Genomic DNA, 14,896 nt, shown 5'->3' with positions numbered 1-14,896 from the left:
GGGACTTTTTGCAGTAATTTGTTAGCTTTTGTATTCTGTGACCTTTGAACAAGAATAGGTGCTATGCCTCTTTAAATTCATTATTCCCACTCATAGAGACTCTGAACTAACCTTATAAGGTTTTCAAGGCTGTGACCTTTTGGAAGTAGATTGCCAGGTTACTCTTCCTCAATGCCTTTCTGTGGGTTCCAACAACAAACCTTTCTCTAGCAGGACAACACTCTAAACTTTTGTGCCCCAGGCTCCTCCTTCTCAGTCTATAAACTTCTCCAACTTGCATCACCCTGGGATGTAAGTATACCATTCCTTCTTACAAAAAGAGACAGAAGACATGCAGTCCTTCCAAGGCTGGTGTACAGTAATGAAGTGTTTACCTCCCAGAGCTCGAGTTTCCTTTTCTTTGTGTTTTGAGTCCTCTAAAGATCATCTGTATTGAACTCAAGTTCTACTTACAGGGAAGAATATTCACTTAGGCAACAAATATTTACTGAGTGCCTAGTATATACTAGGTAGTGTATTTAAATAGCCGAGAGATTAAAAAGGATAAACAAGGTAGGTCTTTATCTCCTAATAAAGATCTCTCGGGAAGACAATTCCAGGTAAACAATTCCAGAACGGTCTCAGAAACCGTCTGAACAAGGGCTCCAAGAAGCCCTGAAGGCGATCTCCAGTGCGAGGAGGCTGAAGAGGCTTCCGTGAACCCCACGTTCAAAGTGGGTTTGAAGCTACAACCTGAAAAGGCCAGTTTTGAGCAGGCATACACCGTGGACCTCACGAGTTCCTACATACTGACATTTCAGCCTACCGGAGGAAAACTGTATCTAAATCAGTAGAAAAAAAGAAGGTTTAGGGATAGGGGTGTTAATTCTCTCATTGAAAGTTAAGCAAGCAAAATAGCACATCCCAATTCCCGGTCTCTGCACTAGCAGGGCCTGTTTCCCCGTAGTCCCTCTCCAAGCTCACGCGCACCGACACGCGAGTTCGCAACTCGGTCACCGCAGCCCAAAGGGGCCGGGTGAGCCGAGGACAGGGGACCCTCTCTCCCTGAGTCCGCCTCGGCCCCCGACCTACCGCGAAGTCGGGAGCTGGGGTCGCCGCTTCCGCCCGAGGCCCACCGCCCCTCCTGGAGCGCGCCATCCGGCCGCCGAGCAGCCACCCTCTGCGCAGCCCCTCCTCCCGCGGGGGGCTCTGCCGCTCCGTCCCGTCCCGTCCCTCAGGGCTGAAGACCGCAGCCCACGAACAGAGAGGGCGGAGGGAGGGAGGAGGAGGAAAGAGGAGGGGAGAGGGGAGGGAGGAAAGGCGAGAGAAAGGGAGCCGCTTCGGTCCCGGACTTCCAGAGCCTGCCAGGAGCGCGCACTCAGCGGCTCTCCACGTCCCGGCGTCCCAGTCGTGGTGGAGCCCGCGCCCCGCCACCCCGCACCAACTCCTCCTCTCGGGACACCCCTCGCTCCCGCCCACTCCAGCTGCTGCTAAACTTGAGCAGTAGCAGCCCCCAGCCCCAACTTGGCCACATCCCCAAATCTCTAGCCCCATCCTAGCTTCCTTCCTTCCTTCCCTCGCGCCCGCCCTCCCTCTCCAGGTCTCTCTCGCGGGTCCCGATTGTCTGCGTTCCCTTCTTAAGTCCGCCCGCGCCCTTGCCCTGCCCGGTTGCTGCCTCGCACTTCCTGAGTCGCCGGCCGCCGCAGTCTCTCCGCGCTGCGGGAGCCCGAGCAGCCGCGGCCCCAGCTCCAGTCTCCGCTGCCCGCGGCACCCCACCCGAGGGAGTCCGGGTGCCCCGGGAAGGGAACAGTGGGCGAGCGCGCCCTCGCCCAGTCCCGCGCCCCAGCCCCGCCCGGGGAGAAAGGACCGGGAAGATGAACAACGGCAGCAAAGCCGAGAAGGAGAACACCCCAAACGAGGCCAACCTTCAGGAGGAAGAGGTACTGAGCGGCTCGGTGAAGTGGCGGGTGCGACCTGGGACGGGAGGAGCCGGCTTGCCCCAGAGCGCGGGCAGCCGCAGGGTAGCCGGCGGGGCGCGGGTGCTGGGACCGGGACGACGGGCATGGTGCCAGGGGAGGGGGCGCCGAAGTAGGTTTGGAAACTGACCTTGCCCAGAGACACAACCCCAAAACTTAGGTCCCGGAAGGGAGTTTCTCTGGAGTTTGTTCTTGTGTATCCACGCTTGTCTGCGTTCTTAAAATTGCGTAACTTTGAGGACTTTTTGGAGACTTTTGTAAGTATAATGATCAGCTTTGTTTGCTCCGGGCTTTAAAGAGCGAATCGAGAGTTGACTCTTGGGTGACTTCAGATTCTTGGGACCTGGAGGTCAGAATTGAGTTTTGCCCTCTAGGATTCGTAGTTCGTGTGTGTGTGTGTGTGTGTGTGTGTGTGTGTTTCAAGAAATTCGGGGTACAAGCCCTCGCCAACACTTTCTGTACCCCTGTCCTCTCCCTTTTAAATCTTTTATTCCCTGTTTCAAAACTTATTTTTCTTCTTTAATTATTTTTATTGAGTGAAGTTTATAATGCAAATTGGTTTTACATTCAACCATTCAAACTCATTTTGTTTTATAACTTTTCCCTCCCTTTAAGTGTTAAAAGTTCTTGGTAAATATTTTTCAAGCGCCGGAATTTTGGTTTAATAGATAATTAATTTATCAGCTGCATTCTTCTCTGATGAGTCAGAGACCCCCTCCTCCCCAACCTGGGAAGTCTTTTTGCAAATTTAGGGCCAATAGGCAATACTGATGTGAGGAACAGAATAAAGGGTTAAAAACTTAACAGTTGGCCGAATCATCATCGAGGCTATTTTTATAGCACTTTGATTTCCGAACATAAATTTTACGTGATGTGTTCACAATAACGACAAAAACTTGCGGCTGAGAAGCATTCCTTTGGTGGAAACACAAAATCCAGTAAATGTAGGGAGGTACTCAAAGCTTTTCAGGATTTTATATGTAGGATGTGGGTGGTATGCTGTTGAGTAACTCCGTTCGCGCAGGTACAGTATGTGGAATCTAAAGAACAGGATTTTTTTAATTACATTTTGAACATCTCATATAGTTGAGTTCTTAAACATTCAAAAAGGAACTTTAGAGTGTGTGCAAATGCCAGAAAACATAAATCTAGATCCGAACTACATCGTGTGTATGGTACACTGCATCCTAATAGATAAGGTGAACACAGTGGTAAATTAATGCAGAGCCGTTCTGAACCCGAGATGATTATTGAAATATTGTGTCTGCGCCAACGGAAATTCAGATAGTGAAACCAAACATGGAGAAATTAATGGAAACATATACACCATCTGCTTGTTGTCTGTTAAATGAGAACTATTTAAGTCAGAAAGAAAGAACTAACTTCATGAAAACAATGCAAAATGCAATTTATGTGAATAATGATAAGATAAAAATTGCATTCTCATCTGGGGACATTATTTTATGATAAAAAATTAGTTTGAAAAGTGTTGTTTACGTCCTTGTTTTATAACTAATGATGTAATACTACTGATCATTTTCTTTTTTTGAGACTTGGATTGCAAGTTCCACTATTTAAAAATTTCTCATCTTTTGGGCTGCTTTGCTATTTTCCTTATCTAAGTGAAATTTTAAAATAACGGCAAGTTTGCCTTTTTTTAAGGGATTACGCTATTTAATCCACTTAACATACCAAGATCTTCAATGCGTGCTTCAGAAATTTTAGTATTTTCAGTTAGATTGGCAATCTGTTTACTTCTAGGAAAATATATATATGTATATATGAGATTATATTTCTCTGTTCCCTACTTAAGAAAATTTGTAATTGGGAAAAAGTTAATCAGGTAAAACATACTAGTTTTTGCTTTTGGTAGGCAGCCAAAAAAAGAGGTCTAAGTGTTTCAAGACCATACAGCTCATAATGGAATTAAGTAAGAGAAAAGTCATGTTTTTCCCCTGCTGGAATCATCTTGCTGCCACAATTGAGGTGTGGCCTGTTCTGCTCTTTGTTGGGAATGTGTATGAGCTTGTGTACAAATAGTCTCAGGCATCTCCAGGAGCCACTGCCCTGTTGGCCTGTGTTTCTTCTCAGGTAGAAATAACATACAGATGTCAGTATGTTTAGCAAAACACTTGCTATTTTAAAAATAGGAGGAGAGTCTTAGGGAGATTTCAGAACTCAAGTGTGTAACAGGTATGATGCATAAAATGTTCACCATGAAGGGAAGGTTTCTGTGTTAGAAATTCAGGAAAAGAAAGTAGTTACCCTGATGATCCAGGTAATTGTAGCCCAATTTCCCCTTTTTTCCCCCAGGTTTTAGTTGTTTTTTGAAGACTCTTACCTTCATTTCTAATACCCCCATAATTCTGAAAACCACAAGTGTAATAAATACGGTATTTGATGACTTTGCACTGAATGCTCACCACATGATGAACATAAAACAACCACGATGGACTCTTTCCCAGCCCACCTAGTGGATCAGCAGTTCATTCTCATCATATTTAAATGTATTGGCAAAGGCTTCCAGTAAACAACACACACATGTATATATAACATAGCAATGGCAAGAGAGGATAAATGCATTTTGTTGTTGTTTTTGATGACCATTGAACTGATTGGGAAAGATTAGTCCAATCATCAACAGAAAATAGTTGAGTTCATAGATTATGAGTATGATTTATTTATATTTGTTTAAAAAGAGCTCCTTTTCTTTTTTTAGGATATCTTAACTGATTTAAGAGCATTTAATGCTTTCTCCAAAGAAGCAAAGATGCTGAAACACGAGTCTAGTGCAAACTGTAAGAATGAACAGAATGAGATTTAGGATAATTTTTGCAGTTTTTTTTAAGGTTGCAAGTTTTTGAGATCTTGAAGGACATATTCTTCTCCTTTTGGATAGTATTTAAACCTTTGAGGAAAAAGAACTTTAAGATTTGGCTCGTAAGCTGCCTAAGAGAGATGAGACATCTGGCTTTCTGGTTCTGGTGTGCTATAGCTGTGTGTTCTTATATGAGTTATCCTTACAAAGAAAACCTGGTTGTTGAGATTTTACTGGGATCTGCCATTTAAGACTTAATATATATTGCACACCGGGTAATTTTTTTATAGCATTTTAGAAAAAATTAATTCCTAGAATTTTCCTCTAGTTTTAGTCCATATACTCTTTTAAAATGCCTTTGGGCAGTTTATACTACATCAAATTTTATCACTAATAGATATATAAGTCATAGATTCAATTAAGTCTTAATCAAAAATTTACCAAAAGTCTAATATATAGTTTACTAAACTTTGTTTTCTTGCAGTAGGAAAAAAAATTTGTTAAGCACTGAGTTTTCAAACAGACATTTGTGGAAAGTGGACAAATATGTAATTTGGCTTTAATATTTATTTTATCCATTGCTTTTAAAAAAAAATTACAAATACGTTCTAAAAAGACTTTTTATGATTTGGAGGCAGTGATGTTAAATAATTTCACGTAAATTTCTTTGACTGAACTGACTTGTGCTTAAAATATAACAGAAAAAGTGAAAAGCTTGGCACTGTTGGGATATTGATTGAAAAGATGTTTGGCAGATGTCAAGCAGGAATCATGTAAAGGCAGTTCTTCAGAGGCTAATACAACTCTTTACTTTGCTTTCCTTCTTTTAAAAGTACATAGTAAGTCTGCCAAAATATTGGAGCCAGAAAGAGAATTGTTTCTAATAATTGGCACGGAGAAAGCGGACAGTGTCACTTTGATGTGGCACCTCGGATTGAGTGTAAAAGTGAATCTACATTATGGCTTTGGAAAAGTATGGGGCAGTCTCAAACAATTTAACCTTGTTTGGAGTCTGCTATTCCAAATTAAATCTAATATAATAAACTTAAAATTCAATCACAGAATAGGATTTGGTGACAGTGTTTTGGATTCACATGCAGTGACTTCATAGTGAAATGATGCTGTAAGCTCATTGCCAATATGGCACACACTTGGAGTTCTTTTTCCAGCGGTGTTTTAGAATTTCCCTGATGTGCCCTTTTGCTCAAGTGCAGTCTCGCTTTTCCTGGTGACATTTGATTTTTAGATGGACAGTTTGGGTGGGGTACAGGTACTTTAAGGAGATGCTTTTGTATAATTTGTGTTAGTTCGTATTTTATTTTTTTTTTAGGATAAAAGTGTTCAGAACTGAAGGATTTTGGCATTATATTTCAAAATGTATTCATACCTTTAAATTTAGTAACTTTATTTTGGGGAAATTACCAAAAGGCACTAGTAATCATTCACAAACAATTTTATAAGAATAATTATTACATAGGTGCTTATCTCTCTGTCTTTCTTATTGCCTTCAAGTGGGAACAGACTCGTAGTTTATCCTTCTCTGCATTTCTGGAGACTGTAAATTAATGGGAGGAGATTGCCCATTTTATAATAATGAAAACTCACACCAAAAAAAAAATCTCTATATGCAACATAGGGTAATAGTTAAGTAAATCATGGTCGAATTTCTCAAAGAGAATGTTAGGTAGCCATTAAAAATTTGGTCTTTGAAAACTCTGTTTTGATTTAACAGATTTACACTGACAATGCAAAAGTATGTGGTTCAAATCCACCAGCTGCTCTGTGGGAGAAAGATGACCATTCTCCTCCTCTGTGATTTACTGTCTCTAAAAACCCACAGAAGAGTCAGCTATCAGTTGGTTCCGATTCCACATTTTCCACTGTTAGCAGAGGGATAGATTAGCGTTCCAAATTCTCTGATAAACTCCAGAGAAGTGATACGCTGAGAAATTAGCTGTTAAAAACCCTACAAAAAAACAGTTAAATTCTAACATCCATGAGAAATCAGTTGATTAAAGTCTTTACAGCAATAAGTGAAATGATTAAAAAGTTTTATATTGTGTGCTATCAATTACATAAAATTTGGGTGGAGGGACAGCGCAGGAGGGGATGACCCTCTATGAGATGGATTGATTCAGTGACTGGGGTAATCAGGATGGGTGTGTCAGAGGCAGTGCGATTGTCACAGGATAGAGCAGGGTTTAGGGCTGTTGTACATGGGGTCGCTATGAGTCACAAACAACTCGACGGCACATAACAACAACAGACATGTACCAAAAATTGTCTGATTAGACAGGTAGTTGCTGTTTATTTGCTGATAACTTTTCTGTGCTTTCTAAATTTCCTAAAGTTACCATGTGGAGAAAAAGAATTGAATGTTTCTTTGCTTGGAAGTTTTATTATATTCTCTTGGAATTTCTGTTGGTATTCCCAAATCATTGGCTTAATCAGTTTTGCCTATAAACCTTGCTACAGGAATCAAGGCTTCTGTTCCTCATAGCCATTCTTCATAATACATTCAATTCTTTATCTTGGATCATTTGCTTTCCTTGTTCTAATACCCTTTTTTTTTTTCTTCTTTCCCCATTCGGTTCTTATTCTGTGGATCCTCTGATACCCCAAATCCTTCAGCAAGCAGTACTCTGTTCCCCCAATAGAAGGTCCATTCACTGTTCGTCCTAATGTCAATACTCCCTAAACCATTTGTTCAGCAGACAGGTACTCAATAGCTTTCAACCTCTTTATTCCTCTTTTATTCTCTTCATCCATGCTGGGCTGTTTTCAAGACTGAATTTAAGTTTCTGCTTACATTTTAAAGGATGCCCTCATCTTAGTGCCCTATCTCAAAAGAGATGTTTTCCCATAGAATTTTAATAGAAATTTCTCTGTTACGCCTGTTTCTGGAGACATGACTCCTGAATTGCTGCCTTCCTTAAAGTATTTTTTTTTTAAAAAAAAATCTGTGACATTGTATCACCCTATTCTTTGCATTTAACACTTAACCAAATAGAGTCTCACCAGTAGGTAAACTGATGTGGGTATGTGTGTGTACACATAGAATTCTTATTAAGGGTTTTATAGCCACATTGAATGGGTAAAGAGTTGAGCTGATAAAGCTAAAGATGTTGTCCCTTTGGTGGTTCAAATTCCCAGCAGCTCTATAGGAGAAAAATATGATATATAGCCACCAAAAACCTGCTAGAAGGTCAGCTATGAGTGACTTCTGAGTTGATGGCCATGAGTTGCGTCAATTTTTGCAGTTCTTGCCTACAAGAAACTTTGGTGGTATAATGGATTATGTTGTTGCTAACCAAAAGGTCAGCAGTTCAAATCCACCAGCTGCTTTGGGAAGGAAAGATGTGAGTCTCCCATGAATATATATAGCTTCAGATACCTGATGGAAGGAAGGTTGCTGTGAGTCGGACTTGCCAGGATTTAGAGACGTCATGGATGCACAAGTAGGAGCATTGTCTCTCTCCACTCTCATCCTTTCTGGTCCATTCATTGAGTGCACAGGTGAGCATTCCTGGTCCACTGGGAAACTCCTATCAAGGTAGGATTGCTGATTACATGTTTTCACCATCAGAGTTTGATTTGACCTCTTTGATGTGTGCTTCCGGTAGCCTTGGTTGGTGGAAGAGCAAGGAGCTCCCTCTGTTCCCAAACAAGCCTGCTCTGTGTGACAGCCACTCTGGAATGTTTGTGTTCAGTTTCATTTGGCACCTTAGTGTCTGCCTGGGGGTAGGGGAAAGGGAATGCAAATGTTTCTCTCAAAGTGTGCTTACTTTGGTCAAAGAAAGAACTTAGGAAGGAATGAGGAGAATGAACCTAAATAGCTGTAGCCAAAGTGGCTGCCTAAGTTCAATGAGGCTACCTGGGACCAGGTATTAATTAAAGCGGATATTGAGTGGTGAAATTGCTTATATGCTTGAGATGGCTGTCAGGTGGGGCCAGTCCTCAGAACAAGACAACATGCTGGCAAAGGTGGAGGGTCAGTGAAAGCGAGGGAGACCCTCAGTAAGATGGATTGACATATGCCCGCAGCTGTGAGATCATGAGGATCCCTTAGTTCCTAGGGTCGCTGTGAGCCATCGTCAGATCAGCAGCACCTGACAACAGTGTTGAAATGAGGATGTTGGTACACTGTGACCCTGACGGGGATGATTCATGTCACCTATGGGAATAACCTGGATAACTTATCATACTTACACCTCTGAGTTTAAAGTGTACGGGAGGTGGGAAGTTTTGATATTGGGATGAGCAGAGGCCCCACTTGATTTTATTTGGAGTTTGAAGCTGGTTGAGTAGTGGACAAAGAATGGGTCCTTGCTTGAGTTTAGGAGAATAAAATGTGAATTTTATTCAGTTTGTGAATTTTGAGGAAAAGGAACCAAATATATATGTGGTGAAATTTTCAGGAATCTTTTTATTCATTCAAGAAATACTAACCATAATGTTGAACATTTACTCTGTGCATAAGTATCCTAGTGGTAAGGAACTGCACTGCCAACCCAAAGACATGCAGTTCAAATCTGCTAGCTGCTCCACAGAAGAAAGATGGACAGTCTATGAAGGATGGTGGGAAAAATCAATATGCTTTGTTAAACTCGTGGCTGGCAGTGGTGGCTGAGGAGGGAAAGACTTGGAATGTTCAGAGTCCTTGATGACTGTTGCGTATGTGGTTGACGGGCTTTGAATCAGGCATCCATCTAAATAAAGGTCTCTAAGGCTCTGTTCTTTGGACATCTAGCTAAATGGTGCATATATGGAGAGAAAAAAAAGAGAGGTTGATAGTGAAAGGAAGCAACTAGGAAGTTAGGTTAAAGAGATGCAGAGGAGAGTTTAGAGCTCAAATACATTTATATTTTCCAGAAACAACTAAACATCAGCCAAAAATGTGGGAAACATGAATAGGACTGTCTAAAAGTTGAAGAGAGGTGTCGACTGAAGGTAGATGATGAAAGGTACTCTGCAAACTGTTCAGCAGACAGTTATTCAGTAGTTTTCAATCTCTTTCTTCTTCTTTTATTCTTTTGGTGCAGCCTGAAACAAAATTTACTGAAATGCATAGTGATATAAAAAATTGTTTGGAGGGTATGGGAGAATTGGAAATCCTCTGGAAAAATGGAACCATTTTTTAAAAGTCCTCTTCAATGTACATACAGAAGAATCTGTTATACCTACTCTACCTATTTAGAATTTTTCCCCCCTTCATAGTTATCTGTTTGAAAGCCTCAGGGAGCTCTTGTGGCCTAGTGGTAAAAAGATGTGCTGCGTTCTCAAAGCCATGTGGTTTGAATCCGTCATCTGTTCCTCGGGAGTAGGACAGGCCAGCCATCTCCTCCCTTGCAGTTAACTGCCTCTGAAATCCTGCTGAAAGGTCAGCTATGAGTTGGCCACTTGACCGAAAACAACAAGGAAAAGCCCACGGTCTTGAAGACTTCCATAAGCCTCTCAGGGTCTCTCACTCAATACTGGTTGTACAAAAAGAGAATAGAGGTTTATCTTGGAAGATGAATTCCAGACATAAAAATATAATTGTAGGAGAATTTTAGTCATGTCCTATTTTGCTTTCAACAAGTCTCAAAATATTGTTTCCCTCGAAAATTTGCAACTCCCAGGCTTTCATAATACCTACTCCTCACTCTCACAGACACCCCCCACCCCCCATCCCAGGTTTTGGAAGTAGGAAGGAAGATCAAGCAACCATAAAAATCTGTACAAGAGCTTGGGAAGTAAAGGTCTTGCAAGATCTGAAGAGGCTAATCCTGCCCTTGAGTATTTTTATAAGGAAAAAATTGTCCTACTTGCTTTGTTCTTTTGTGACTTTATCAGCGGGGGAGGGGAAAAAAAGAGTAGATTGAGTTTGTGGCGAGTAGCAGCAAAGCCATCCGTTTATTCCATCTCTGCGGTCCTGAAAATTTACCACCTTTTCTGCCTGGAAAGGAAGAAAAGTAATTCAGAAACTTAAACCAACCATTCGCATTTGTTTTTCTCTAGATGTCAGCCATGATATAACCATTGGGATGCACAGTGTGTGGCGGACTAAGAAGAAGGAAATGATATTATAAACGCCAGGCACACCAAGAAGGCAAATCCAAATTCTGGGCTGTAATATGTATTGTTACACAAATTGGAAGTGCAGAGAGACTGCCTCAGTGAGTGACCCAGCACAATCCTGTCAAGTCTCAAAAGTATGGGAAATCTGGGTGCATCAAAATTAAAGTACACCTCACCAACCCAGGAAGACACACCGAAAATCGACTTTTGTTAATTAATCTTCCTTTTTCATGAGTTTTTTAAAAATTATATTCCTCTGATATTCTTGTGTCACCAGGTATATAAGCTAGCTGCTGGCCAACAGTAGTATCCTCAGAGGAATCCTGAAGTTTAAAAAGTGGGTTTTTTTTTCTTCTTGAATCCCCAATACTGTGTTTCTGTTTTGTTTTTAAATTCTTAAGATGCACATCTATAAGTTGGATGTTAAGCCCTCTTGGGATAAAGTGTAGTACCGAAAGTGCTATCTTATTACAGAATAACAAAATTTCTTTGTCTTTAGAGGGGAAGTGCTATGGAAGTGTAATTACTTTACCCAGCATGTGTGAGCTCTAGGACTTAAAATGTGTGAATTTCCTAAGAGGCATCTGTTTTTAAATACAGCATCCCTTTAAACCGGCAGGATATGATTGAGGAGCAGGGGACATGCCCATCCATCCTGTCCCTGCCCCCCCCCCCCCCCCAGGCTGGGTGACTCGGCACTGAAGCCATTAGTAGTTGCTGCTACTCTGAACCTTGCTTATCAAGGTGGAAGGAACAAGACAAATGGAATGTAGTTAGCTGTTCCTTGTTATTGTCACTGTGTCCTGTTCAGTTGAATTGACTCATAGCTGACCCTCTAGTGGGTTGGTTTCCAGAGGCAGTTTGGTTGCATGGGAGGATATTGCCCATCTTTCTCTCGCAGAGCGGCTGGTAGATTTGAACCACATGCCTTCAGCTTGGCAGTGCAGATTCTTATCAGTAGAGCACCAGAGTTTCCTTCTTTCCCCTAATCCCCCCCCACCCCCGCACCCCCGCCCCAGCGCAGCTTCTATCCTTATCGGCAAAAGAAATAATAGAGCTAATATGTATAAGAAAATTGGAAGGGTTGAAGATTATTTGGAAACCCACAAATCACGAAACTTACAAAAGCATGTAGGGATTTTTGCATATTAGTTCAATTAGCCGATCCAACTTTTATCTAGTCCATGCTTTTAACATTACTTTTTAAATTTAGTATTTTATCTGAGTGGAAGTTTACAAATCATATATTGGTTTTTCATTGGACGAATTCATAGACCTTTTAAAACACTGCTCTTTAACAAGACAGATGAGATGTTGCCGTCCCAATTTCATAGTTAAAAAAACTGAGGTTCTCGGAGATTTCTGCAAGGTCTCACAGCTGGTGCGTGGGCACTTAAAATGCTTCGGGGGTGGGGGGTGGGGATGTGAGTGTATGTGCAAGCTGACCTTTCTTCTTCCCCTGACCTCATCTACCTACCACAAATCAGTCTCCTTAGACTTCAGGTACTCTGACTCTGTGGCTACAGAGAACTTGCCAGACTTGTTCCTGCCTCAGGGCCTTTGTGCATGCCTTTCACTTGACATGGAAAACCCTAGTCCCAGATGTTAACATAGCACATTCATTCTTGTGGCTTATTCAAATCTCAGTTTAAATGTCACCCCAAAGAGGACTTTGATCTTCAAATTAAAGTAGCCCTATATTCCCAACTGCTATTAGTGATAGCCTTCTTATTTTCCAGATATCCTTCTTACTCACTGACATTACTTTTGCAAGCTTATTTTCCTCATTTAAAATTTGTCTTGCCTTCTGGAATGTGACTTAATGGCATCAAGCACCTCCTCTGTATTGTATAATGCAGTAACCTCCAATTTCTAGAACAATGCCTCGAACTGCTCAATAAACTCTGAAGCCTCTCCAGTGGACCCCATCATTATAAATCTCTTTCAGAATTTTTTTTTCCGATTAAATTTTAATTATTGGTTTTTGTACTTTCCTGGATTCCCATCCCATACTCCACTTAAATTGCATCAGAAACTACCATCAGCATCTCATACCCTAAGTGAAAAATTTTGTCCAGAAGGACACTGGTTGGAGGAATATAGCGTAATTTTTCTCCATATAAAGAGATTGTCCCTAATTTTGTCCACTTAGAATAAAAACCAAGTACATCATTCCAGAGAACCAGGAGTTAGTGACTTGTGGGCCTGATATGGTATAAGAAACATTGACGTAAAAGCAGGGCAAAATAAAGTACTTAATGTTGTGAAGTTGTCTCCTGTTTTGAAGTGATTCTCAAGTCCCAAAGGTTGATGTTTGCAGCCCATGCAGAATTAGTTTGGAGAGTTAGCCCAGCCTCAAATTCACTATGTACTCCTCTCAAGATCTGAAGCTCAAGTTAATAATGCTGGCTGTTGCTGGATGGATCCAGCCTTTAAGTACCTGTGTTTGTGGCCTTGAGGGAACATCTGACCTGTGCTCTGTGAACCCTTCTGGAGTACTCAAATGCATACACAGTTTGCCTCAGACTCAGGTGTTGTTTTTATTCAGAACTGTAAATCTTCCTTATTGTGAGCATCAGGCTGCTGAATTTGCAGACTCTTGCAGTCATGGATTATCCGCATTTATGTTCTGAAGTTGACCTCTTTAAAGTTAACTATATCCACTGTCTGATAGTGTTAGAACTGATCTGTAGTAGATGAAACTCAAAGTTGCGGCCATTTAGTTAATTTTGACTCATAACAACTTTGCATCAGTGGGAGGAGTCTGCCCTTGTGTCCTCCTCAGTCGCTGGAGGACTCAGCCAGCCAGAGACTGCAGCCTTTGGTTAGCTGCCCAGCTCGCGTTCCAGGAGCTGTGTAACCAACCTAGTAGAATTCAGTTCTTAACCAAATCATCAGTACTCTTCAGTTACTTTTATTATCTCCGGGACCTTAGAAAAGTCATTTAAGCTATTTACCCCTTAAATCTTTGTTTTCTTAATTAAAAATGTAAAGGTGTCCCAATCCAGACAACGCCTGAGATGCATTCAATAAACCTTGTTGGAACCAATTCGTAGCACACCCTTGAGGGGGTTTTCAGAGGCTGTAAATCACATGGTAGGAGATTGCCCAACTTGCTCCCAGGGAGAATATAGTAGATTTGAACCTCTTGACTTTGGGATTGGCAGTGCAGCTCTTTGTCTCACAGGTCACCAGTTTCCTTTGTGTAACTTGATTGAGCTTTTCCCACTTCCATCCAACTTTCCCTGTCCCATTGTTATATGAGAGGCTGAAATTGCATGCGAAGATACATCAGAATTGAAAGAATAAGCTATTTGGGGAATGGTTTTAAGCTTTTTAAATGAAAACACCATACCTTGCCTGTTTAGTTTGTTAAAATTATTTTAAGGAAATGAAAAATTAGGGAAACACTGTTCTTTGAGAGCTCCTTTCAGTTTGCAAATATATTAAGTCCGGTTTTCTTACCTAACGCTGGTTGTTGGTTTTATTTTGTTTTTTAGGTTTTATAATTACTAAGAAAATGAATGCTTTTCCTTGAAGCGAGTGGGAGTTTCTGGGTGTAAGCTAGCAGCAGGAAATGGCCCTTTCTAAACAAAAGGACTCTTTAAGGCTCATCCTGTGTCTTTGTGTTTTGAGGAGGGGCTATGCAGAGAACCTGAGCTCGGAAATGGAGCTCTGCTTTAGCCCTTCTAGTGGGGGAAGGGCAGTGGGGGACAAGTCTCCAGACCCATGTCTTCCTTTAGTGTAAGGTGTGCCTTCAGAACCTTCTGGGTGGACCTGACAGCTTAATAAGAGGGGGCAGTGGTTCTTGCTGAGCACTGGGTTGTGTTCAGTTATACCCAGCGTAGTATTCAGTTTTACCTGAACTTTCAATTTTTATTTGAAAAAGTCCATCACCAGTAAGCATCAAATGGGAAAAGTGGGAGAAAGGGTGTTTGTATCATATCCTTGTCCCTAGTGGGGCAGTGGTTAGACTTCTCAACTCTTAACCGAATAACCAGCTGGTTCAAACCTTCCAGCAGCTCTGTAGGAGAGGGATGTAACTGTACTTATAAAGAGGGCA

The 14,896-nt window shown here is 41.5% G+C and overlaps 1 protein-coding gene across 3 annotated transcripts in view; it reads left to right on the top strand.

The window, feature by feature from the left end:
- The first annotated feature begins 1,849 nt into the window (after positions 1–1,849).
- RBPMS (RNA binding protein with multiple splicing) overlaps positions 1,850–14,896 on the top strand; it is a 261,429-nt gene continuing 248,382 nt past the window's right edge. For 2 of the 3 annotated variants that reach the window (XM_006884131.1, XM_006884130.1), the window contains exon 1: positions 1,854–1,919. In XM_006884131.1, coding sequence (XP_006884193.1) covers positions 1,854–1,919 — 66 coding nt within the window. Of the gene's footprint in view, positions 1,920–14,896 lie in introns of all 3 variants that reach the window. The other variant, XM_006884129.1, reaches the window with a different exon arrangement.

The sequence above is a fragment of the Elephantulus edwardii genome, unplaced genomic scaffold (assembly GCF_000299155.1).
Source record: "Elephantulus edwardii isolate Elephantulus edwardi_28Jun2011 unplaced genomic scaffold, EleEdw1.0 scaffold00031, whole genome shotgun sequence".
In the NCBI taxonomy this organism is placed as follows: domain Eukaryota; kingdom Metazoa; phylum Chordata; class Mammalia; order Macroscelidea; family Macroscelididae; genus Elephantulus; species Elephantulus edwardii.
Note: the sequence above shows the minus strand (reverse complement) of the source record. Positions and strands in the feature narration are given on the sequence as shown.